Here is a 26533-nt window from a genome sequence, read left to right on the forward strand (position 1 = left end):
CTGTTTTGTTTTTTGGGGGGTTTTTTGGTTGTTGTTGCTGGTTTTTTTTTTGCAACAGAAAGTAAATTTTATAACAACTGAAAGGCAGGAAAAGTCCTTACTTATTGAAATGAATTGGAGGATTTCTGGCAGGGACTACTGATTAGCTGCTCTGCCTAAGACTTGAGAGACTATTTTGATATGGTGGAAGGAATTATCTTAACGATTTCAGGGCTGCTGTCTCTGGCTTTTTCTCTTTGGTTGCAGCAGAAGCAAGAGACAAGAGGAAGAGTGGGAAGAGCATTAGCCTGGGAGACCTCACTGAGGTCCTAGTGTGGCTCTGCTCACTCAAGTAACATTTCTATGGATTCTAGTTTCTCATTGTTTATAGTGACTCAAACAAATGTCAGTTACTGGCTTCTAATTTGTTTACTTCTTATTGTCCAAAGGATTGAGAGCAATTTTCCGTGTTAACATGGTAATTAGAACACCTTTTTATAATTCCTGTAAACCCGGTACCCAATAACCTCCTTGAGTGCCTTGGTGAGGGCTGTGAAGTTTTTGGAGAAAAAGATTTTTTTTTGGTGGATGATATATAAAGATTGCATATGAAATCCATACTCATTGACCCATCAGTGTTTACTCACGTGGTCCTAGTGGGACTATGCACTGTGGTATCCTGTGTTTACTGATACACATTTTTTTTTGGCAATGTTTATTGGACTATAATAGCTTTACACTGCTGTGCCAGTTTCCGCTGTACAACGAAGTGAATCAGCTGTATTTATACATATATCCCCATAACCCCTCCTTTTTGAGCCTCCCTCCCACCCTCCGTATCCCACCCCTCTAGGTCATCACCAATCTTCAAGTTGATCTCCCTGTGTTATGCAGTTGCTTCCCACTAGCTATTTTACATTTGGTAAAGTATAAATGTCAATACTTTTTCCCTTTGTCCCAGCTTCTCCTTCCCCACCTCCCTGTATCCTCAAGTCTGTTCTCTATATCTGCGTCTTTATTCTTCCTCTGCCACTGAGTTCATCAGTACCATTTTTTTAGATTCCATATATATATGTTAGCATACAGTATTTGTTTTTCTCTTTCTGACTTACTTCACTCTGTATGACAGACTCTAGGTCCATCCACCTCACTACAAATAACTCAATTACATTTCTTTTTATGGCTGAGTAATATTCCATTGTCTATATGTGCCACATCTTCTTTATCCATTCATCTGTCAATGGACATTTAGGTTGCTTCCATGTCCTGGCTATTGTAAATAATGCTTCAGTGAATATTGTGGTACATGTATCTTTTTCAATTATGGTTTTCTCAGAGTATATGCCCAGTAGTGGGATTGCTGAGCCATGTGGTAGTTCTATTTTTACTTTTTTGAAGAACCTCCATACTGTTTTCCACAGTGGCTATATCACTTTACAGTCCCACCAGCAGTACAGGAGGGTTCCCTTTTCTCCACAGCCTCTCCAACATTTATTATTGCTAGATTTTTTGATGGTGGCCAGTCTGACTGGTGTGAGGTGATACCTCATTGTGGCTTTGATTTGCATTTCTCTAATGATTAGTGATCTTAAGCATCTTTTCATGTGTTTGTTGGCTATCTGTATGTCTTCTTTGGAGAAATGTCTGTTTAGGTTTTCTACCCATTTTTGGATGGGGTCGTTTGTTTTTTAAATATTGAGCTGCATGAGCTGCTTATATATTTTGGAGATTAATCCTTTGTCAGTTGCTTCATTGGCAAATATTTTCTCCCACTCTGAGGGTTGTATAGATATTTTCAATTGTTATATCTTCTTCTTGGATTAAGCCCTTTATCATTATATACTGTCCTTCCTTGTCTCTTGTAAGTCTTTATTTTAAAGCTTATTTTGTCTGATGTGAGTATTGCTACCTCAGCTTTCTTTTGATTTACATTTGCACAGAATATCTTTTTCCATTCCCTCACTCTCTGTATGTGTCCCTAATTCTGAAGTGTGTCTCTTGTAGACAGCATATATATGGGTCTTGCTTTTGTATTCATTCAGCCAATCTGTGTCCCTTGGTTGGAGCATTTAATCCATTCACATTTAAGGTAATTATCGATATATATGTTCCTATTACTATTTTCTTAACTGTTTTGGATTTGTTTTTGTAAAACTTTTCCTTCTGTTGTGTTTCCTGCCTAGAGAAGTTTCCTTAGCCTTTGTTGTAAAGCTACTCTGATGGTGCCAAATTATCTTAGTTTTTGCTTATCTGTAAAGCCTTTAATTTCTCCTTCAAATCTAAATGAGATCCTTGCTGGGTAGTGTAATCTTGGTTGTAGGTTTTTCCCTTTCATCACTTTAAATATATCCTGCCACTCCCTTCTGGCCTTCAGAGTTCTGTTGAAAGATCAACTGTTAGCCTTATGGGGGTTCCCTTGTATGTTATTGTTTGCTTTTCCCCTTGCTGCTTTTAATATTTTTTCTTTGTATTTAAATTTTGATAGTTTGATTAATATGTGTCTCAGTGTGTTTCTCCTTGGGTTTATCCTATATGGTACTGTCTGTGCTTCCTGAACTTGACTATTTCTTTTCCCATGTTAGGGAAGTTTTCCACTACCATCTCTTCAAGTATTTTCTCAGACACTTTCTTTTTCTCTTCTTCTTCTGGGACCCCTATATTTCAAATGTTACTATGTTTAATGTTATCCCAGAGGTCTCTGAGACCATCCTCAATTCTTTTTATTCTTTTTTCTTTATTCTGCTCCATGCCAGTTATTTCCACTATTGTATGTTCCAGGTCACTTATCTTTTCTTCTGTCTCAGTTATTCTTCTCTGCACTCCTCCTAGAGTATTTTTAATATCAGTTATTGTGTTGTTCATCCCTGTTTGTTTGCTCTTTAGTTCTTCCTACTCCTTGTTAAGCATTTCTTTCATTTGCTGCATCTCTTCCTCCATACTATTTCTGAGATCTTGGGTCATCTTTACTATCATTATTCTGAATGCTTTTCCAGGTAGACTGGCTGTCTTTTCTTCATTTGCTTGGTCTTGGTCTTGTGGGTTTTTACCTTGTTCCTTCATCTGCTGCATCTTTCTCTGTTTTCTCATTTTGTTTAACTTACTGTGTTTGTGCTCTTCTTTTCTCAGGCTACAGGGTTGTAGTTCTTCTTAACTCTGTTGTCTGTCCGCAGTGGGGAGGTTTGTTCAGTGGATCATGTAGGCTTTCTTGTGGGGGTGACTGGTGCCTGTATTCTTGTGTGTGGAACTGGATCTTGTCCTTCTGATGTGAAGGACCATGTCTGTTGGTGTGTTTTCATGTGTCTGTGAGCTTACTATGACTTTTGGGAGCCTGTCTGCTAATGGGTGGGATTATATTCCTGTCTTGCTAGTTGTTTGGCTTAAGATTTCCAGCACTGGAGCTTTCTGGCCTTTGGGTTGAGTTGGATCTTAGTGTTGAGAATAAGACCTCTGGGAGAGCTCTTCCTGATTAATATTCCATGGGGTTGGGAGTTCTCTGGTGGTCCAATGTCCTGGACTCAGCTCTCCTGCCTTGGAGGTCCAGGTCTGACCCCTGGCCAGGGCACCATGACCCTGGAAGCTGCACAGCATGGAGAAAAATGAGGAAGAAGAAGAGAAAATTTAAAAAAAAGAAGAGACAAACCCTAAGACAGGTGGTAAAAGCAGCACTAAGCAGTCAAAATCACACAAAGATGTACACACTTGCACTTGCAAAAAGAAAAGAGAAGAGAAAAAAAGAAAAGAAAACAAGAGAAAACAAAGAAGAGAGTAATCAAACCAATAAACAAACCCCCATATGAATATATACAGTAAAGATTAAACTAACAAATACATAAAACCAGGAAGAAGTCAAACAAACCAGGAAGTCCTCCGATACCTCTAGGTAGGTCTCTACACCTGCTGTGGGCACTGTGGAGAGCTCAGACTGTGATCTGGTCTTAGCCCTGTGTGTATTTGCCCCTATAGTCTGCAGTTGCTCCTTAAGTCTGTAGCCTCTACTGTAGAAACACTCGTCTATTCAGGTAATCCACAGATGCAGGGTCTATCAAGCATATTGTGGGTATTAAATCTGCTCTTCCTGTGGCTGTTTCCCTTTCTCTTCTTTGGTCCTACAGTCCTCAGGGATCAGTTTTGGTTTTGGTCCCATCTCTACATGTGGGCTGCTCTCAGGCATCAGTTCCCCTCCCAGGCAAGGGAGTGGGGGGCAAAAGAGGTGATTGGGGCTCACTTGCAAATTCAGGCAGGAGGGAAGGAGGGATATGGCAGTCTAATTGAAATTTGCGGGAGTGCTTACAGCAGCAGAGGTTGGTGTGAGCCTGAGGTGTGCTGTGCATTCTCCCAGGGAAGTTGGTCCTGAACACGGGACCCTTGGTGGTGGCGGGCTACACCTTCTTCCAGGAGGGTGTGGCCAATGACCTGTCTTGCACAGGGCCCTTGGTGGCCATGGTGGCAGGCTCTGTGTTCCAATTTAGCAGCCGCAGCTCGTGGTGCTCGTGCAGGCGCTGCTCTGCAGCTTGTGAGCTCATGAAGCAGGAAGCTCCTCTCAAGCACCTGAAACAAAGGTCCCTGCCTGTCTGTCAGGCCCAGGCTTTCCCCGGACTCCCTCCCAGGTAGCTGTGGCGCACTAGCCCCCCCAGCTGTTTTCACACAGCCAACCCCAGTTCTCTCCCTGGTGTCTGTTCTCTGAAGCCCAAGCCTTGGCGCCCAGCCCCCGCTTGCTGCTGTGGGTGAGCAGGCTAGCATCTCAGGCTGCTGCTTTGTACCGATCCTCTGTGTGGGCATCTTTCTGCTGTGCCTTCTGCACACCTGTTGCTCCCTCCTCCAGGGGCTACGAAGCTCCCCCTGTCCATCCCCGCCAGTTAGGGGGCTGCCTAATGTGTGGAAGCTTTTCCCCCTTCACAGCTTCCTCCCAGAGGGGCACATCTCCTCAGGATTCCTTTGTCTCTTTTTTTTCCTTTTTCCTTTTGCGCTACCAAGTTACATGGGGATTTTCTTACCTTTTTGGAAGTCTGAGGTCCCCTGCCAGCGTTCAGAAGGTGCCCTGTAGGAGCTGTCCCACATGTAGATGTATTCTTTATGTATTTGTGGGGAGGAAGGTGATCTCCACGTCTTACTCCTCTGCCATCTTCCAACCATCCCCTCAGTATGCTCTTATGAAAGTTGACCATAAGCATTTCATAAAGGATTTATAAAGCACTGATACAGTTTTGCGTTTAAAAGAAGAAAGAATTGTGAGGACCAATTTATAAAGAAGATAAACTACGGGGATTTTTTTTTAATATCAAAAATCAGAATTCCTCATGAGACTGTCAGTCATTTTTTATCATCAGAGTACAAAAAGGATCATTAGCAACATATAATGGTGATAAGGTAGATGTGATTATGTGAATATCAAAAAATGTGGGCAAAATATTAAGTGGAAAAGAAAAGGATACAAATTATGTAATTGGATACTATGTGGGTGGTATTTTTTTAAAGATTCCTATCTTTATTCTGAACACATTATCTTCATGGTTTATTATTAGTTAACTTCTAGGATTTCCATTATATAATGCAAAGCCATAGTGAGCATTCCATAGTGAATATTCTTATGCATACATTCTTATGTACTTGTGTAAATATATATTTTAGGTTAACTTCACAGAACTAGAATTGCAAAGTTTAGGAAATGTGTGTATTTTTCATTTTGAGAAATAATCTTTTTAAGAAATCAAAAATCAAAATCAAATCCATAATTTTGTATTAATAAGGCTGAAGATTTGAATCAAATTAATTTTTACAGATTCCAAGCCTACTCATCGAACTGTGACCCCTGGATCAGGTCATCCAGGTTCAGTAGTTGTTTATTCTACATATATTACTTAGAACTTTTTAGGGTGATGTGTGAAAAGTGGTCATGTATTAATTTGCATTTATTTAATTATCAATGAAGCTGAGCTTTTTTTCATCTACACTTATTTATTCATGTCCTTTTTTTGTTTTTCTATTTGGTTTCTAAAATATTTTTCTTGTTGATTTGTCAGAACTCATTAAAGCCTGATTAAAATGAACTTTTTTTCTAGGTTTTTTTTTTTTTTTTTGCCTTATTTTTACTAGTCCGTTTTCTTTTAAGATTTTATATTACTGGGTATATATATTGCTTTTTATAACTTAATTACATAAATAGTATATGAATATGTTTGTAAAATTTCAAACATTATGAAAGCATACAGAGTAAAAGATTACTTCTCCTCCTCTTTCTGTACTTCATTTCCTGAATCATCACTTAATAGTTTAGGGTGTCTTTTTATTTCTGTACATCAACATTTTTACATGTGTACTTACACATATTTGGGCATTTTTTCTTTTTTCTTAACCAAAAATGAAGTCATGCTGCTCATATTTTTCTGAAACTTTCACTTTTTCCATTTAGTGTCTTGAATTGGGGTTATATTTAGATTTGCACCCAACCTCTTTAGTGATGACTTCAATATATATCAAATTTCATTTAACTGTTCTCCTATCAGTGGTCATTTATATGTACAGTTTTACATTAATAGATAGTTGGATGTATTGATCTTTTCATTAAAGGCTGTGACTGTTGTATCCTTCTTATAAAAAGCTCCAGGACTTCCTCATGCTGAAATTATATAAATATTTCAACCATACATCCTGATTGCATTATTTACATTAAATCGTTGGTTTATCTGAAATTCTTTATGGTATGTGGAATGAGATTGGGTTCCTCTCCATTTCACTCACCCGTATGTAATGTCTAAGTAGAACTATTTGTTGAATAAGTTGTCTTCTCTTCATCTGTTTTAAAGTGCCAGTTTTTATCATACATTAAATAAAGTCATAGGTGTTCTAGTCTTCTCTCTGTTCCCTTGAACTCTATCCATTCCTGTGCCAGCACTAGATTGATTTTTTTGACTACAGTTATTATGATGTTTTAGTATCTGGCAGAACACATCCTTTTCAGAAATGTTTAGGCTGTTCTCTATGTTAATTGTTGTAGATCAACTTTTTTTTTTTACCATTTTAACCATTTTAAGTGTACATTTCAGTGACATTAAGTACATTACTGCTAGCTATTGTCACAACTTTTTCCTCATCTCAAAATTAGACATTATATCCATTTAATAATAACCCTCCATTCTCCCTCCCCTCAGCCTTGATAACCAATATTCTATTTTCTATTTCTATGAATTTGACTATTCTAGGTCAAGAAGTGGAATCACTTCTGGCTTATTTCACTTAGCATATTTTCAGGGTTTTTCCATCTTGTATCTTGTATCAGAACTTGCTCCCTTTTATGGCTGAATAATAATACATTATTTGCTTATACCATATTTTGTTTTTCCATTCATTTGTTGATAGCCACTTGGGTGGTTTCCACCTTTTGGCTATTGTGAATAATGCATTGGATTATATGGTAATTCTTTGTTTATCTTTTTGAGGAACAAACTTAGCATCTTCCTCAGTGGATGTACCATATTTACATTCTCAGCAGTGATGCATATAGGTTCTGATTTCTCCACCTCTTTGTCAACACTTGTTATTTTTCTGTTTTTTGGTAATAGCCATCCTTATACATGTAAAGTGGTATCTCATTATGGTTTTTTTTTTTTTTTAATTTCCCTAATGATTAGTAACTGATCATCTTTTCAAGTGCTTATTGGTCTTTTATAGATCTCCTTTGGAAAAATATCTGCTCAAATCTGTTGCCTGGTTTTGTTTTTGTTTTTGCTTTATTTTAAGAACTTTTATTGAGATACAGTTGACATACAATAAACTTATTGCCTGTTTTTGAATTGGTTTTTTGTTGTTGAGTTTCAGGAGTTCATTATATATTTTGGATGTTAATCTTTTATCATATACATTATTTGAAAATGTTTTCTCCAATTTGTGTATTGCCTTTTCACTCTGTTGATAATGTCATTTGATGCACAAAAGTTTTTAATTTTGGTAAAGTCCAGTTTATCTATTTGCTCTTTTGTTGTTTGTGTTTTTGGTGTCACATCCAAGAAATCATTGCCAGATCCAATATCATGAAGATTGTCCTCTATGTTTTCTTCTAAGCATTTTATAAAAAGTTTTAGCTCTTAAGTTTAGTTCTTTGACCCTTTTTAAATTAATTTTTGTATATGATGTAAGTGTCCAGCTTCATTATTTTGCATGTGGATATCAGTTTTCCAAGAACCGTTTGTTAAAGAGATTGCCCTTTTCCCATTTTTCCCCATTGAATGTTCTTAGCACCCTTGTGGAGAACATTTAACCATATAACCAAGGGTTTATTTCTTGGCTCTCTATTCTATTCTACTAGTCTATCTGTCCCTATGCAGTGTACCACTCTGTTTTGATTATTGTAGCTTTTTAGTGTGTTTTGGAACTGGGAAGTGTGAGTCCTCTCGATTTTACTCTTCTTTTTCAAGATTTTTCTTGGCTGTTGCTAGTCCCTTGATTCCATATGAATTGTAGGTTGGATTTTTCTATTTCTGCAAATGGATTTTCAAGATGGTGATAGGGGTTGCATTTAATATGTAGACTGCTTTGTGTAACATTATCATCTTAATAATATTAAATCTTCCAATCCATGAACACAGAATGTCTTTCCATTTATTTATGTCTTTAATTTGTTTTTCAGCAATATTTTGTAGTTTTCACTTTAGGAATGTTGCACTTCCTTGGTTAAGTTTAATCTTAAGTATTTTATTCTTTTTGATACTATTGTAAATGGAATTGTTTCCTTAATTTCCTTTTCTGGATTGTTCATTTCTCATGTATAGAAGTGCAACTGTTTTTTGTTTGTTGATTTTGTAGCCTGCAGCCAAGTTTGCTGAATTCTTTTATTTGTTCTGTCAGGTGTGTGTGTGTAATCTTTAGAGTTGTCCTTTCATAAGGTCATGTCATCTGGAACAGAGATCATTTATTTCTTCTTATCCAATTTGGATGCTTTTTTTTCTTTTACTTGCCTAATTGCTCTGTCTAGAATTTCCAGTACTATGTTGAATAGAAGTGGCAAATGCAGGCACCCAGGGTTGTTTATTATCTTAAGGGAAAAACTTTCAGTTTTTCACCATTGAATATGATGTTAGCTATGATTTTTTTATAAATGGCCTTTATTATGTTAAAGTTTCCTTCTATTACAAATCAGATTGTAAATTGTTTTTTAAGCCCTCCTGTGCCTTTTAATTTTTTTGTTCTATTGAGATATGATTGACATAGAGCACTGCATAAAGTTTACATTGTACATCATAATGATTTGGCTTATATACATCATGAAATGATTACCACAGTAAGTTCATTGAACATCCATCATCTTATATAATACAAAATTGAGGAAACAGAAAAAAAAACTTGTGATGAGAACTCTTAGAGTTTGCTCACTTAAGAACTTTCACATATAACATGCAGCAGTGTTATATTTATCACATTGTACATTACATCCCTAGTACTTATTTATCTTATAACTGGAAGTTTGTACCTTTTGACTGCCTTCATGCAGTTCCCTTTTCCCCCACCCTCTGACTCTGGTAACCACAAATCTGATCTCTTTCTATGAGTTTGTTTTTTTGTTTTTGAAGTATAATTGACCTACAACACTATGTTAGTTCCTGGTATACAACATAGTGAATTGATATTTTCATACATTTCAGAATGATCACCATAACATCTGTCACCATACAAAGATACTACATAACTATTGACTATATTTCCCATACCTTACATTTCATACCCGTGGCTCATTTATTTAGTGACTGAAAGTTTTTACCTCCTAATTTCCCTCATCTATTTCTCTCTTCCCCATACCCCATATCCCCTCCACTTGGCAGCCACCTGTTTGTTTTCTGTATCTATGACTGTTTCTGTTTAGTTATGTTTGTTCATTTGTTTTTTTTTTTTTTTTTTTTGACATATAAGTGAAATCATGCAGTATTTGTCTTTCTCTGATTTATTTCACTTAGCATAATACCCTCTTGGTCTATCCATATTGTCACAATTAGCAAGATTTCATTCTTTTTTATGGCTGAGTAATATTCCATTGTATGTGTGAATATGTGTATGTATATATGGATAAAGATGTGTGTGTGTACAGGAGGGCTTAAAACCAATTTAGAATCTGATTTGTAATAGAAGGAGACTTTAACATAATGAAGTAACATTCATCTATGGATGGCACTTAGGTTGCTTCCATGTCTTGGCTATTGTAAATCATGCTCCAGGGAACATAGGGATGCATCTACTTTTCGAGTAAGTGTTTTCATTTTCTTAGGGTAAATACGTGGTGTTGGCTTTTGTGGTTGTTCCATTTTTAGCTTTTTGAGGAATCTCCATACTGTTTTCAATAGTGGCTGCCCCAATTTACATTCCCACTAACAGTACACAAGGGTTCCCTTTTCTCTACATCCCCACCAATATTTGTTATTTGTTGTCTTTTTTTTAAAATAAATTTATTTATTTATTTATTTTATTGGCTGTGTTGAGTCTTCGTTGCTGCACACGGGCTTTCTCTAGTTGCAGTGAGCGGGGGCTATTCTTCATTGTGGTGCATGGGCTTCTCATTGCAGTGGCCTCTCTTGTTGCAGAGCATGGGCTCTAGGCATGTGGGCTTCAGTAGTTGCGGCACATGGGCTCAATAGTTGTGACTCATGGGCTCTAGAGTGCAGGCTCAATAGTTGTGGCACATGGGCTTAGTTGCTCCATGGCATGTGGTATCTTCCTGGGGCAGGGATCGAACCCATGTCCCCTGCATTGGCAGGCAGATTCTTACCCACTGTGCCACCTAGGAAGTCCTGTTGTCTTTTTGATGATACCATTCTGACAGGTGTGAGATGATACATCATCATGCTTTTGATTTGTACTTCCTGATGAGTAGTGACGTTGAGCATCTTCCATGTGCCTGTTGGCAATCTGTATGACTTTGGAAAAAAGTCTGTTCAGGTCTTCTACCCATTTTTAAATTGGGTTGGTTTTTTTTTTTTTTTTTTTTTTTTTTTGAGTTGTATGTGTTCTTTGTATATTTTGGATATCCAAAGATATATTGTTTGCAAATATCTTCTCCCATTCATAGGTGGCATTTTCATTTTGTTGATAGTTTCCTTTGCTGTGCAAAAGTTTTTTAGCTTAGTCCCATTTGGTGTTTTTACTTTTGTTTCTCTTGCCTGGGGAGACATATCCAAAAAACTATTGCTAAGGCTAAAGTAAAAAAAGCATATTTGCTATGTTTTCTTCTACAAGTTTTATGGTTTCAGGTTTTACATTAAAGTCTTTAATCCATTTTGAGATTATTTTTGTATATTTTGTGAGTAGGTAATTCAGTCTGATTCTTTTTCATGTTGCTGTACAGTTTTCCCAACACCATTTATTGAAAAGGCTGTCTTTCCCCATTGTGTTTTCTTATCTCCTTTGTTGTAGATAATTTTCCATATAAATGTGGATTTACCTCTGGGCTTTCTCTTCTGTTCCATTGTTCTTTTTCTGTGTCTGTTTTTGTGCGAGGACCATACTGTTTTGATTATTGTAGCTTTGTGGCATAGTTTTAAGTCAGGATGTGTGATACCTCTAGCTTAATTATTTTTTCTTAAGATTGTTTTGGCTCTTTGGGTCTCTTTGCTTCCATAAAAATTTTGGAATTTTTTCTAGTATTTTGATACGGATTGCATTGGATCTACAGATTACCTTGGGATGTATGGTCATTTTAACAATATGAATTCTTCTAATCCACAAGCGCAGTATATCTTTCCATCTGTGTTGTCTTCAATTTCTTTCATCAGTGTCTTATAGTTTTCTGAATATAGGTCTTTTATCTACTTATTTCTTGGTAGTTTGTTCTTCTTGATTTGATTGTAAATGGGATTGTTTTCTTAATTTCTCTTTCTGATAGTTTTTTGTTAGTATATAAAAACACAATAGATTTCTGTATATTAATTTTGTATTAAGCAACTTTACTGAATTTATTGACAAGATCTACTAATTTATGATTTTCCTATGTATAGCATCATGTCATCTTCAAACACTGACAAGTTTTATTTCTCCCTTTCCAATTTGGATTTCTTTAATTTCTTTTTCTTGTCTGATTGCTGTGACTAGAACTTCTAATACTACAATGAATAAAAGTGGTGAGAATCGGCATCCTTGTCTTGTTCCTGATCTTAGAGGAAATGCTTTCAGCTTTTCACTATTGAGTATGATATTAGCTGTGGGCCTGTCATATATGGCCTTCATTACACTGAGGTATATTCACTCTGTACCCACTTTGTAGAGAGTTTTTATTATAAATGAATGTTGAATTTTGTCAAGCTCTTTCTGCATCTATTGAGATAATCAAATGATTTTTATTCTTCAGTTTATTAATGTGGTGTATTACATTGATTGATCTGTCTATATTGAACCATCCTGCATCCCTGGGATAAATTACATTTGATCATGGTGTATGATCCTTTTAATGTATTGTTGGATTCGGTTTGCTAATATTTTGTTAAGGATTTTTGCACCTGTGTTCATCAGTGATATTGGCCTGTAATTGTGTGTGTGTGTGTGTGTGTGTGTGTGTGTGTGTGTGTGTGATTTCTTTGTCTGGTTTTGGTAGCAGGGTGATGTGGCCTTGTAGAATGTGGTTGGAAATGTACTTCCTCTGCAGTATTTTATCGTAGCTTGAGAAGGAGAGGTGTTAATTCTTCTTTAAATGTTTACTTGAATTCACCTGTGAAACCATCTGGTCCTGGACTTACGTTTTTTGGAAGTTTTTTTTTTATATTACTGATTCAATATCATTACTGGTAATTGGTCTGTTCATATTTTCTATTTCTTCCTGATTCAATCTTGGAAGATTGTATATTCCTAGGAGTTTTTCCATTTCTTCTAGGTTGTCCATTTTATTGGCTTATAATTGTTCATAGTAATTTCTCATGATCCTTTGTATTCCTATGGTGTTGGTTGTACCTTCTTTTTCCTTCCTAATTTTATTTATTTAGGCCATCTCTCTTTTTTTCTTGATGAGTCTGGCTAATGGTTTATCAATTTTGTTTATCTTTTCAAAGAACCAACTCTTAGTTTCATTGATCTGTCTTACTTTTTAAAAAATTTCTATTTCACTTATTTCTGCTCTGATCTTTATGATTCCTTTCCTTCTACTAACTTTGTCTTTTGTTGGTTCTTTTTCTAATTGGTTTGGTAGAAGGTTAGGTTATATGAGATTTTTCTTGTTTACTGAGGTAGGCTTGTATTGCTATAAATTTACCTCTTAGAACTACTTTTGCTGCATCCTGTAGATTTTGGACTGTTGTGTTTTTGTTTTCATTTTCTCCAGGTATTTTTAAAAATTTCTTCTTTGATTATATCAGTGATCCACTGCTTGTTTAGTAGCATATTGTTTAATCTCCTCATTTGTGTTTTTCTATATCTTTTATTTTTAAGTATAATCACATTGAATCCATAGGAAAATTCTGACAACATACTAATGATAAATTTGCTTTCTGTACACAGATTGTCCCAGGAAATGTTACTGGACAGCAAGAAGAATACTTTGATATTGAATATAAGTTTATAATATTTTTATACTACTTTTAATGAGAAACATTAATATAGTTCATATAAAGAAAATGAAATTATAAGAGTTTTTGTACAAAGTCAAAAAGTCAAAGCCTATGAATTTAGAGGACTTTAAGCTTTATTGTTTTTTCTCCTTCTTCTGTTTTTTTACTTCCATTTTTCCTTTTTTCTAGGACATGACAGCGCTGGTGATGAAACACCTAAAGCTGAGAGATTAGGTATTATTTTGGTTGTTAATAACCTTATATCATGAAGCCCTGGTTTTCTACATGGAAATATTACCATTATGTGTAGTTAGAAAAGAAACAACATGTCACAAATTGGTGATAATTGTTCAATGTGTAATTGTAAAATTGTAAATTTTAGATAATTTTAAAGGTATACATACCATGACAGATGTAAGTGATACTATGTCTAGACACATGTGGATAATACAGTTTTTAAGAGGTTCCCCAATTTAGGATTCCTAGCATAATAAGTTTACTTTCTTAAGTAATATAGTTATATGTAGTTTAATATATATAGAACATAGCTTGTTTTCCATGTGATAGTGTTACTTTTGTAATGGCGATTTTCAGATAAATTTTCTTTCTGCTGGTACCTGTATACACAAACCTTAAAGTACCACTAATTGGGTTAGGTTTTCTGTATCAAGCTGGGGTAGCACACTTAATGTTGGCTCACATAGTTCACACAATATATGTTAAAGAACATGGTGAAGTATGGTTGTGACAGTTAAATGAAATATAAAGATTTATTGATAAGGAAATGAAGAAAAATGGTTATTACTTTTCTTTACATTAGACTAGTGAAGTTAATCTTTTTATAAAATGTGTTTTAGGCTTGTTATGTTTTCCCTCTGAAAACTGTGGTCAAACTGCCACTGTGCTAGGTGAATCCAGTGCCATTCAAGATGCTTACACTTGGTAATATTTATGAAATAAAAAGAACAGAGCTGAGCATGACATTTGATGCTATGAGTTATAGATAATAAAAGTAATGGCAATTTAGAAGCAGGGGTACTACTGACAAACATTTCTAAGAATTAAGGTTTGGTAGTATTATTTATTGCTCTCTGGATAGTCAAAAATGCATGTTTACGTTTCTGTGTATAGTTTTTAATCCATGTGCCCCTGGTGTTCCCTTTGAATTCTTAGAGCAAATCTCCTTGCGATTAGGACTGTGTCTTAATTTGAGGGGGAAGAGTGAATAGGAGTTGTGATGATACAATGAAGTATTGTTCGTGAAAACGCTGCAAATAGCATCTATATGATAGATTAGTAGCACTCTATGACTTATTATTCCACAGGGGGAAAAATATATGTTAAATTTCTAACAAAATCATAAGTAATAAAATACTGAATGTTGAACTAAACTGTAGTGGGATACTACATTTTAAAAATGATTTTCTTCTAAATGAGTGAATTCTAATTGTCCTAGTTACCTTTGCTGAATAACTTGGTGTGGTAGCTACAACATACAAGAATGAAAAGTGAGCTTCCTGTTAGGAGTTTCACAAGGTGCATCCTAACCCTAGAATCTGATTAGAAGGGTTCTGTGATCAAAATAACCTGGAAGCACTAGCAGTCATTCTACTAGATTGACAATTTTTTCTTTGTAGTTATATATGATCTGATCAAATTAAAATGCAGCAGCTACCTGGAGATCCCTAGGTACTTACTTATCTCCCAAACTGTTCATTCTTTCTCAGGTGCAGGAATCATTGTTGCAATTGTTCTTGGTACATGTGAGTATCCCAAACTTTGATACCAATTAAATCAACATTATTCTGAAGAAGTGCAATAGCTTTTTAAAAGATTTTCCAATTTCTATGGCTTTATAGCTTGAAATTAAGTAAAACAGGAAAAACTGACCTTTTATATAATACACTGCCTTGTATTAGTGTTTGTCTATTTGTTTCTATTCTACATGTCCACTTACTAACGAATAATACAAGTTGTTTCAAGATGAGTACTCATGAGTTTGCATCCCAAATATGCTTTGAGTAATTTTCTAAATTAATCAAGGGCTCTCCTCTGACTTACTCTGTACTGTTTAATATGAAGAATTAGATTTAGATACTGAAGAGTCCAGATGGAATGTAAATGTGTATGTGCTTAAATAAGATAAAATTTTATGGCCATGAAAATCTGACCATCATTTATTTCTTCTGCTAGATTTTGAATCTTGGCAATGATTTTTCACAGTTACATGTCATTTGTTTCCTGATTTCTTATAGTTTTGGGCCTTGGAGTACTTGCCGGCAGTGTCTACTTCTGTCTTTGCAGAAAGAATAAAAGGTGAATTACAGCATGTTTCTTGAATTTATTGGTCCTTCTCACCGTTGACATACTTTTGTGCAGTTCTTGTTTGTACTCTGTATTGCATGTTGTTTTTTCCAAAAATGCACCTGCATGAGTGTGCTGTCTGAATTACATTTCTTTACTAAAAATATTTTCAGCTGCTTTTAATATCATTGCAACAAGAACAATCTGTGAAGGTTGCTTTAGCTAATTATGATGTAAGAAAAATTTCTGTGGGATTTGAGGTTTAAGTGCTGTAGTAAATCATGGACCATCTTGGGGCCTTCTCTACCCCAGGTGTACCCAACTTTCTAGATTGGACTAATGGCCAAGATTACATATAAAATGGTTCACTGTGGAGACTTTGACAGCTGTAGTCACTGGAATTTTTATGGTGAAAGTTTTCAGTTGTCTGTATAACTTAGGTAGTAGTAAGAAGCTACATATATGGCTCATTCAGATACCCAATTTGCTTTCTTTTTAGATTTGTTGTTTATACAAGTTAAACTGGGGAACTGAAAGCAACACTATTTGATTTCCCTCTTATGTTCTCTTAATTTACTAGGTCGCAGTAAAACTGATGGGGTTAATCTAAAAGTTGCTGAGAGGGTAAGATTTATAAGGCACTTCATGAACTTCATCTTTTCATCTATAAAAATGAAATAAGAGGGGGACTTAAAATTGGAAAAAAGGTACAAATACATATCTTCTAAGGAGAATAGAGTTTTTAAACATCATCTTAAATTTTAATGAAATAATTTAAAATCTAATGAAAGAGAATAAAATTAGAGTATAAACAAAGATTGGGTGCTTTGATATTTCTGATTTTTAGTGATTTTTCCCCCTATTGCTTTGGAAATAGCTTTAAAATCAAGCTAGTAATTAAAAACGATTGATATTCATGGTTTTATGATATATACTCCTTTTATATTAATCACTGGGTTTGGACTACATAATAAAAGTACGTTCTTCACTCATAAAGAGATAAGACTTTTTTTATATTTCTTGGTTATCTTTTAAAAATATCCACAGTGCCTTCATTTGAATCTTAAATCTTATATTTATAGAGCACATAATATGCATATTTGATTTCTCTATCAGCAGTATATTTTTAAAATTACATATACACAGCAGTCTGCGAAGGAAATACTACCAGTGAAATATTTGACAAGTCTAAAAGGTTTATGTAGAAATAACCTCTAAAGATAGCAAAGCAAAAATAGCTTTCTGCTCTTCACTCTCATTCTTTGTTTAAAACCAAATAAGGTTCCCTAACAAGTATTAACCAAACTCTTTCTAGCTACCAGTTAATGAGTTTTGTAAAGCTGAACAAATATCTGAGCATTGTAACCCCAGGTTAAAGTTTCAGTAGCGTTAGAGATCTGAGATCCCATTTCTTATGAGTTCCCAAGCGATGATGCTGCTGGGCCTGGACTACACTTTGAGAGACAGGGTGTAGACCATTACTGATGTGCCCATGCTCTTTAACTTTGAAGAAACACCATCAGGCTTATTGGGAAATGTTTCACCTGTTTAAGATTATTAGATTTTTTAAAGACTCCTCATTTATGTATATGCTTTTTTAAAATAATGTGAAGTAATACCTAGCTTTAGGCTGCTTTTCTTTTAAAAGGTAAATATTTTTATTATATTCTTTGTACTAATATCCATATTTCCGCCCCTCCCCCCCACGCATAGAAATTGCTTTTGTTGCTTTAGAAACTCCTTTACAAGACTGTAAAATATATGCAGTTGCTTCTCTATTCCTAAGGATAACTCTGGAAGCAGGATACCAGGCACAATAACCCAAAATTGCTGTTAATGGGAGTTTCCCTGGCGGTCCAGTGAATAGGACTCAGCACTTTCACTGTGGTGGGCTGGAGTTCAGTCCCTGGTTGGGGAACGAAGAACCCGAAAGCTTTGTGGCGTGGCAAAAACAAACAAAAAAACACATATTTGTTGTTACAACTTGATACAAAATGGATTTAATATAAATTTGTATTTGTGATAATTTGGGAACACAATTACCCTGCTACAGTATTTCTACCAAAGCATGAAAATAGTATAAGTAGTCATTTTTAAGATCATTAAATTATGATGAAATATGGCCACAAAGTTAAAGTACTCTTGTTATAGTTTCCTGTTTCTTAGCTCTCAACTAAGAATAAAATAGGATCCCAGTTGGTCTGATGGGCTCCATCTATACCCTCCTTCCTTTTCCCTTGCAGTCTCTTTTTTGTTTGTTTGATTAGAACTTATTTATTTATTTATTTATTTTAAGCTCTTTATTGGAGTATAATTGCTTTACACTGTTGTGCCAGTTTCTGCTGTACAACAAAGTGAATCAGCTGTATTTATACATAACCCCATATCCCCTCCCTTGCATGATTCCTTCCCACCTTCCCTATCTCACCACTCTAAATAAGTCATCACCAATCATCGCGTTGATCTCCCTGTGTTATTCAGCAGCTTCCCTGTTTTACATTTGGTAGTGTATATGTATCAGTGCTACTCTCTCACTTCGTCCCATAGTCTCCTTTCTTAACTAACTCTTCTACCAAACTTTCCAGCCTTGGAATCCACAGCCCTTGCCCTCTCTGCTGTTGCTTGAGTCCTGTCTTGCATGTGCTGACTGTGTAGTTCCAAAAAACAGATGCCTTTTGTTTATGTTAATGTTTTCAATTATTTACTGTGAATATTTTTTTCATAAATGCATGATTTTCTCTACTCAGGTTAAATCATCACTGGATAAGTGAGAGTTTGTTAAATAAGTTCATTAGAACTATTGCAGTAATTTATGTATTTTAGTAACAGAGACTGAATGCTTTTTTTTTTCCATTAAGGATATTTATTTGTTGTAATTTTAAAATATTTTAATGTTATATTAATAACTGATCCAGTAACTTTGTAATTTTTAAGCTGTATGCTTAAATTAATATTACTGAAGCTTTTTTGGATATAATATAATTGGTAAATCCAGTTCAGGTGGTGGGAAGTGTGATGACATGGGGCAAAAACTTGAATGGTCAAATTAACCTGAACGTTTTTCTACCTGGTTCTCAAATTCTTGAGCATTGAACAAAGGCTTTAAAATTTTTTACACAAAAACTAGTAAATAACAAAAATTTTGTAATAGTTGAGAGAGCATATTTACAAAATTGAAATCCATCCTGGAAAAACGGGAAATCATATAATAAGTTTTGCAGGGATCTTCCCTCAGGTGAAAACAATTTGCCACAGGAAGAAACTGTCCCCCTTGCAGAAGATCCATCTGAAATGTTATGGTCATAAAATTGATTTCTGAGATAATATTACATGGAATTAATACATGCTCTGTATAGTGCCTCAAAATCTAAGGTGCTAGAGACCAGGACCATTTCTCCTCACACAATCTTATTCTGTGAAAGAGAGTTTACGTTATTCACTTGAGGCTAAGTGGTTTCAGAGGTAAACAGATTGCGCACAGATTTAGAACCTATTTATCTGCTGGATGAGCCGTAAGCCTTCAAAGGTAAAGTAGCTTCTTGCACTGAATTCCTGTTTCAAGTTCCTAATGAGAATCAGGAGAGCTATAATTTACGAACCTAATTGTTAGCTTTACTTCCTTTCTCTTCCATCATTGATTTTATCCCATTTTTATGGCCACGCTTGCTTCCTTTTGGTTTGACATCACTATTTTATTCAGCCCTTTTCCCTTCCTCTGTTCAGCACATACCTAACTGGTAAGAGTCACAGACAGGTAAATTTTATTTCTTTCTGAGAGGAGAGGAGAGAAAAGTTTGCCTTTATCATTAAAAGGTATCTGCTTTGTGTTGCGTTTCTTTTCAGAGATGTCTATTTCTTTCTGAGACCAGAAGAGAGAAAGGTTTGCTTTTATCATTAAAAGGTATCTGCTTTGTGATGCATTTCTTTTCAGAGATGTCCTTTCTCCTGAAAAATATTCAGTGAATATTTAGATGTCGATAACCTGAACTAAAGATAAGTGGGCAGTAGACATCCAAGAGGACACTTGGATTCCTGTTCCCTTTGCTAGATTATTGATGTTTTCTCCTATCTTCCCTGCTTTAATGTAAAGTGATGTGCATTTGACAGGCTGTTACTTTGACATAGCTGCCAACAGAGTTATGTCCCCCTTGTCCATTTGTCAAGCTATCTAGCTCCTCTACATTCTAGCAGCTATGAATCCAAAGCTGGGGGTTTTTAGCCCAATGGGAAATAATCACAGAATCTGTTCATTTTAAGTTCATTTTGGTTTTTTGACAGAAATACATTTCTGTCAAATACATTTTACTAAATTTTGTAAAGAAATTCAGTTGCAAGTTGTAAATATTATTTCTGTAAAGACATTTATATGTTTCCCTTGACCAGGATATTTTTAACATATAAAAAACACCACCAACAAAAAATCCTGAGATTTTGGAAAATTATGAAATGCATTGCCATAAGCCATTTAACCCCCTCTACTTTCTATCTCTGAATGAAATGAATTGGAAGTTCTTTTTGTGCCAGAATCTGTGTCTGCATAGCTGGGAAGAGAGGAGATGTGTTTCACCACTTATAATGTGAGATGCTACCCTAGGTTACAGTCACAAGTTTGGGAGCAGATTCTACAAAGGCCAATAAGAATATCAGTGTCTTGGTAAAAGCAAAGGTGGTATCTTTGATCACAGGGGCGAAGAGGAAGGCAAAACATACCAACTAGAATGGCAGTGTGGGCCTGCCCAGCCCTGTGTATCTGCTTGGTTCTCTTAGGATTCCTTTGAGGTGAAAGTCAGCCAGGAAAGTAGTTATCAGATGGGCTGTGAGCTTCAAGTTGTCTGTAAACACTTGAAGTAAACTTAATGAATGGTGAAGTTAATATAACTATAATTAGTACAATAATTCACTTCCACATTTTAATCATCTTTAAATAGCTTAGTTGTTATATCAAATGAATGTTTCTTTAAGTTTATATTAATGCAGGGACTTCCGTGGTGGTCAAGTGGTTAGGACTTTGTGCTTCCATTTCAGGGGGCACGGGTTCAGTCTTTTTTTTTCAGCAATGCAAGCTGAGGGCCGTTGCTTAAAAAAAAAGAAAAAAAAAGTTTATAGTAATGCTTAGTTATCCTTCTCATATATTGGAATTCTATTTAAAAAAAAAAAAGTATTGCACTACTACTAGGAGAGAAAAAAAAAGTATTGACCTCAAAAAATAGTAAAACATACTGAGTCGCTCTCCAGAACAGTCCTGAGGAAGCTGCTGTATAACGAAGGTGGTGCTGCGACAGTGCTGGTTCTCAGTGATGCCTCCCCACCAGGAGAAATAGGAAAGTCTCCAAAATTAACACGGGTAGCTCTCACACAGGGTAGGCACCCCGACGTCTTTGCTGGGGCAGGTGTACTGTAAATAACTGACTGGTCCATATTGGGTTGTAGTCTGTCTATTGTGGTCAGTTTCCTAAGCAGGGACTGGAACTGCGTTTTCCAGCTCCAGAGTCAGTAGCCCTGAGTGGCTTCCGAGGACTTTAAAAGTGGGTCTTCCTACATAAGATGAGCTTGAGTGCACAGCACACACCAGATTCAAAGCCTTAGTGCAAAGAAATGTACAATCCATGGATACTGGGTTAAATAAAATATATTAAAACTAATTTTCCTGCTTCTTTTCCTTTTTTTAATATGGCTTCTGGAAAATTCAAAATTACCTATGTGACTCGCATTTTATTTCTTTGGAGAACACTGGACTTGAATAACAGAGTTTAGAAAGATGTCTGCTGTTACCAAAAAAAACCCAAAAAAGTGTTATGTGACTTCTAGTTACTTAGGAGACTCTTTAGCCAGAACACATGATTTTCCTTGACAATGAGGGGTAAATGAGACATTACTGAACTTGAACACTGCTGGAATCATTAGCTGTTTAGAGGTTTCATCTCAGAGTCAGATTTTAAATTGCAATATTAGGAAAATGTGTGTTTCCCTCTAGTCTTTCCCACTGGACCCAAATTAAGATAAGGGAGTATTTACTAAGTATATGTGACTGCTCTATTTCTTGTCTTGGAGGGAATTAAAACTACAATAGGGATAGAAAAGGAGTTTTTAGAGTGAGACTGGTTTGAACACTAGAATTACTTTAAAAGAATCTTTTATTTCCTAGTTCAGTTTTTTTTTTAATTGTCCATGTTCTAAATGGGCTTCTGGAATTTATGTACTTAATTATATTCACCTCTGACGCTCTTTTCTCACCTTGCTTCGTAGGAAAGAAAGTAGTGCTACATACAGCGCTTACCAGGATAAGGCAACCACTCCAGCTGAGTAAATGAACTAAATGGTTCCACAAACCCATGTGTCATTCAGCCATGAAAATGAAGGAAATCCTGCCATATGCAATAATACAGATGGACCTTGAGGGCATTATACTGGGTGAATATGACAGAGAAAGAAAGACAAGTACAGTATGATCTCACTTATATGTGGAATCCAAAAAATCAAGCTTATAGAAAAAGAAACCAGATTTGTCTTCATCAGAGGTGGGGGTGGGGGGTGGGGGGGTTGAGTAAAAATGATCAGAAAATATAAACTTTCAGTTATAAGAAAGTACTGGGATGTAATGTGCAGCATGGTGACCACAGTTAGTAATACTATACTGTGTATTGGCAAGTTGCTAAGAAAGTGAATCTTAAAAGTTCTAATACATGGAAGAAAAAAATTTTTTGTAGGTATGTGAAGTGATGGATGTTAGCTGAATCTATCATGGTAATCATTTCACAGTATATACATTATCAAATCATGCTGTACACCTTAAACTTATGCAATGTTATGTCAATTATATATCAATACTGAAAGAAAAAAATCTATAAAAATTATTTGCTAGTTTCTTACACTGTCAGGAATGGAACTGTTAAGCCACAGTGCTAACATTTGAATGTGGCTGAAGTATAGTCACCATCCTTTAATGCTTCTTTGAAATGTGTGTGCATTTGGGTTTGAACATCTTGTTTTTCCTTAAATAACACTTGTATTTATAGGGCAAGTCAACACAGTATCCCCACTAATGTTAAGGTGGGGAAATATTTTTTCTATAAGATCTCCAAACTCAGAGAAGTATAATTCAAAACGACATTACATTTCATTTGTAAAGAAAGTGATTTTGAAGTCTTTTCTGTTCAATGATTGCCAACTCTTAAGATTCATTCTTCAACAATCCCAAAGTGTGCTTTATACATTATTTATTATAAAAGTTTGACTTCCTTAACTAAGAATATTAACAGAAAATACTCTTACAATCAATAGGTTAAGATACTATTTGTAAAAATTTATAACCCCTTGGTGATTTAGAGACACTATAAAGTATTATGTCTGGCATTTGTTCTTCACCCCTTTTAATAACAATAAACCAGTCTAAGAAGTCGAAAAGAATTCAGCATCAGTTTCAGGCTTCTGTACAAAGTTAGAGGGCTCTGACACCCATAGCAGGAATGCCAGCTCAGGACAAAGTGAATACTGTGGACTTGTAATTTCCCTACGAAGAATTCCACTCTTTAAGAGAATTAGAATCCACTCTAAATTCTGGCTACAGGTGGTTTTCTCTCCCCACATGAATAAAGAGATGTCTTACTTTAAAAATGTCATCTGAATGTAGGTAATTTATAGGGAATAAATTCATCAGATAACCTCAAGTTGCATCAGAAACTAGTCTTTGTGGGCTCCTCACCTCATCTGAAAAGGGCAGAGTAAAAATGAAGCCCCGTACTTCAGAAAAGCAAACTTAACTTTGTGGATTTGCTGTAGGTCATGCAAAGGGATGGAAAGACGAAACAGCAAAGGTAGCTCTTGATGCTCAGGCAGGACAGATCCCAGCCCTCTTTTCTGTCCTCACACCAGGCAGGGCCTCCTTCAAATGAGCCAGTGGCCAAAGAGGAGGCTTTAACTCAGATTACATTTTTATAGGTTTTTGTTTCACAGTTTTATAGTTAGCAGCACAAACTGGGCCAAAGAAACGTTGCCTTAGAAAGATATGAATAAAGAATTAAGAGTGAACCAGAGTAAATATTGTTTTACTCCCTAAGGACATGGCCATGTAAGTAGTCCTTCCTTTTGTAATCTTGAGTGAGGCACTTTAGGAAGATAAATTTGAGAAGAATAAATTCAGGAATTCTGAGATAAATATAGAGTTGAAGTTTTGCTGTACCCTTTCTCACATACTTTTCAAGAATCTAGAAGGGGGTGGCTAAAATACATATTTTTAACCCTCAGAGAAGTGTTTTCAACCAAAGATGATGCTTACCAAAATAGACTTTCATAGTATAGCTTCCACTTCAAATTTAGTTGTTCCAGTTTAATATATTTATATGTAAGATTGAAATAAGTATGTACATATAAATTATGTTGTTGATCAAATAACTTGTCAATTACTTGAACATATGGGGAAACCATTTTTCTCTAGAAATGTTTGTTTAAATGAGAGATAGAAAAGTGTATTTGAATTTAAAGGTTTCTTAAAACTCCAAGAATGTATCCCCAGTAGAATGAGAAGTCGCATGTCTGTATTGTTCATTTTTTGAGAATTGGTCTTTCAAATCTATTAAAATGTCATTATGGAGAAGTTTCATTTGTGATAATGCGTTTATTTCCAGTGTGTTTTATTTCAGAGTATGCTTCTAATCAGGGCCCACCTTCTGTAAGCATTCCCCTCCCACAATCACCACTCCTGCCCCTCCCGTCTCAGAGCCTTAACTTAAATATGTCCAGGCTTCTCCCCTCCCCACGGGTCACGTGCTTCCCCTGCTCAAAGGTGCTCAGTTCCACCTCATTACCCACAGCATAAAGTCCATTTCATGGTATTTGAAAGCTTTGTACAGTTAATTCCCAACGTTTCTTCCCAAGCCTTCTCTTTCTGCAGCACTTCAGATAACCTGCTCTCAGTCAAGCCAGACCCTCTCTCCTGTGCTCTCTGCTGTACTCCTGGTTCACTATTATGTGAAGCGCCTACTGGTCCTATCTGCTCCTGGGCATCTTCCAAGGTCCAGCTCACTGTCGACTTTGGAAAAAAACAAACACACAACATGAGAGATGTGAGTTAAGTTTTATTGGGGGCAAAATGAGGACCGCAGCCCAGGAGACTGCATTTCAGATAGCTCTGAGAAACTGCTCAAAGAGGTAGCGGAGAAGATCAGTATATATGTGATCTTGGTGAAGGAGGCGTACGTGCAATCAAACATATTTTTGTAGAAGGTTTCTGCTAGTCACTGAGGAGCAGACATCATCATGAAGGGATTTAGTGCTTTTCTAGATAGGAGGAGATGCAAGGATTGGTTCACAAAGTCAGCTCCTGAAAACATCTAACAATCTGAAGACCTGTTCCGCCTATTTTTCCAAAGCACAGAGCACCTCATTCCTGATCTCCACCCTGAATTTCCTTCAGGGGATGTTGAAGGTCAGCTGCTGCAGCAGCACCTGCGATTTAATCCTTGTAAGGTAGATGGCAAGTGCCAATGTGTAGTTGACATCACAGAGCCCATTCTGTGCAGCACTTCCTGATTTCTGCCCAGCTCTCAGCCTTTGTTATTTCCTGGCCCTGACTTAACCACATTCAAATATCTATATCCATGTGTGTGGGAGAAGACATATCTTCCACATCACTTTAATGCACGGGTGTGGCTGAGTAATTAAAAACCCAAGTCCCAACCCTGAAAGTATAACACATTTCTGAACCATGGCTGGAATCCCCTGGGGACTTTTACTGATGCCCTGGTCCCAAGCCCCAGAAATCTGTCATGTCACTGACCTGGGGTGTGGCCTGGGCAAGTGATCCTAATATGCAGCTAAGTGTGAGAACATCTGCATCAGTGGTTCTCCAGCCTCAGAGTCCACTTCTACACATGAACTTATAAAGACATAAGGTGAATGCTTATACTTACAGAATAAAATTGTGGTTTTGTGATTCAGCCTATAAAGAAATCAGAAAATATCTAAAACTTGAATTAAGGTCTTACTGCCTACCTAACCTAAAGAAGCGGTCTGTGGTTTAAAAAAAAACAAAACAAACGAAAAAAAGCAATCATTCTAATATCAACACTGGATGAAAGTTTGACTATAAAGAGTGCATTTTATCAAATTTTGTCTTTAACTTGAGACTATAGTATATTTTAAAAATTGGCATAAAATAAACAGGAAGAGCTTTTAAGGTGACTAACAATAAAAGTCCTCTACAAGAGTTCTGGAGACAGCTGGGGTAGGCATGAATTTAAATTGTTCAAGAATGTTGTAGGTTTAAGGAAAACAGGCAATTCTGGTATTCTAAAATTTAGTAATTGCTGACAATATTGTAACCAAGAATGAATATTTTTGCATATTAAAAAACATATTTGTACTGGAGCAGGATTTAACATAGTCTATTGACTTTCAGAAACAATGCAAAATTGAGAGAGTGTACACATATTTTTCTTTTTTTTTCTAAGCTGCATTCCTTTCAACATTTCCAGGCTCATCTATCTAGAAAAGGTTACCCTAGAACGAAGTGGTCAGCCTTTATAATCTTAGCACTGCTGCCCTCCTGTGGACTGTTAGGGCATTTGACTATGCCTTTCTTAGTTTTTCAAACTTCATTATTCAGAGATTTTAGTCATTGCTTAGTCCCAGAAACCATTTATTTTTAATTTCATTTTAATTAACTAGCTCTTCTCTGCTTTCCTTCTAGCAAATTAATTTTTGAAAAAGGGCTAACCTCTGTCCCTTATGGCTTACAT

The 26533-nt window shown here is 35.9% G+C and overlaps 1 protein-coding gene across 6 annotated transcripts in view; it reads left to right on the top strand.

The window, feature by feature from the left end:
• The window catches only part of LOC130849397 (membrane cofactor protein-like), a 55073-nt gene extending 30683 nt beyond the window's left edge, over nt 1–24390 (top strand). For 2 of the 6 annotated variants that reach the window (XM_057728261.1, XM_057728256.1), the window contains exons 9-13: nt 5759–5806; nt 13683–13727; nt 15221–15256; nt 15749–15809; nt 22044–24390. In XM_057728261.1, coding sequence (XP_057584244.1) covers nt 5759–5806; nt 13683–13727; nt 15221–15256; nt 15749–15809; nt 22044–22104 — 251 coding nt within the window. In that variant the 3' untranslated portion in view covers nt 22105–24390. Of the gene's footprint in view, nt 1–5758; nt 5807–13682; nt 13728–15220; nt 15257–15748; nt 15810–16377; nt 16422–19640; nt 19699–22043 lie in introns of all 6 variants that reach the window. The other 4 variants (XM_057728258.1, XM_057728260.1, XM_057728259.1 and 1 more) reach the window with 3 other exon arrangements.
• Nucleotides 24391–26533: the final 2143 nt, after the last annotated feature.

This window comes from Hippopotamus amphibius, chromosome 3, assembly GCF_030028045.1.
Source record: "Hippopotamus amphibius kiboko isolate mHipAmp2 chromosome 3, mHipAmp2.hap2, whole genome shotgun sequence".
Taxonomy (NCBI): domain Eukaryota; kingdom Metazoa; phylum Chordata; class Mammalia; order Artiodactyla; family Hippopotamidae; genus Hippopotamus; species Hippopotamus amphibius.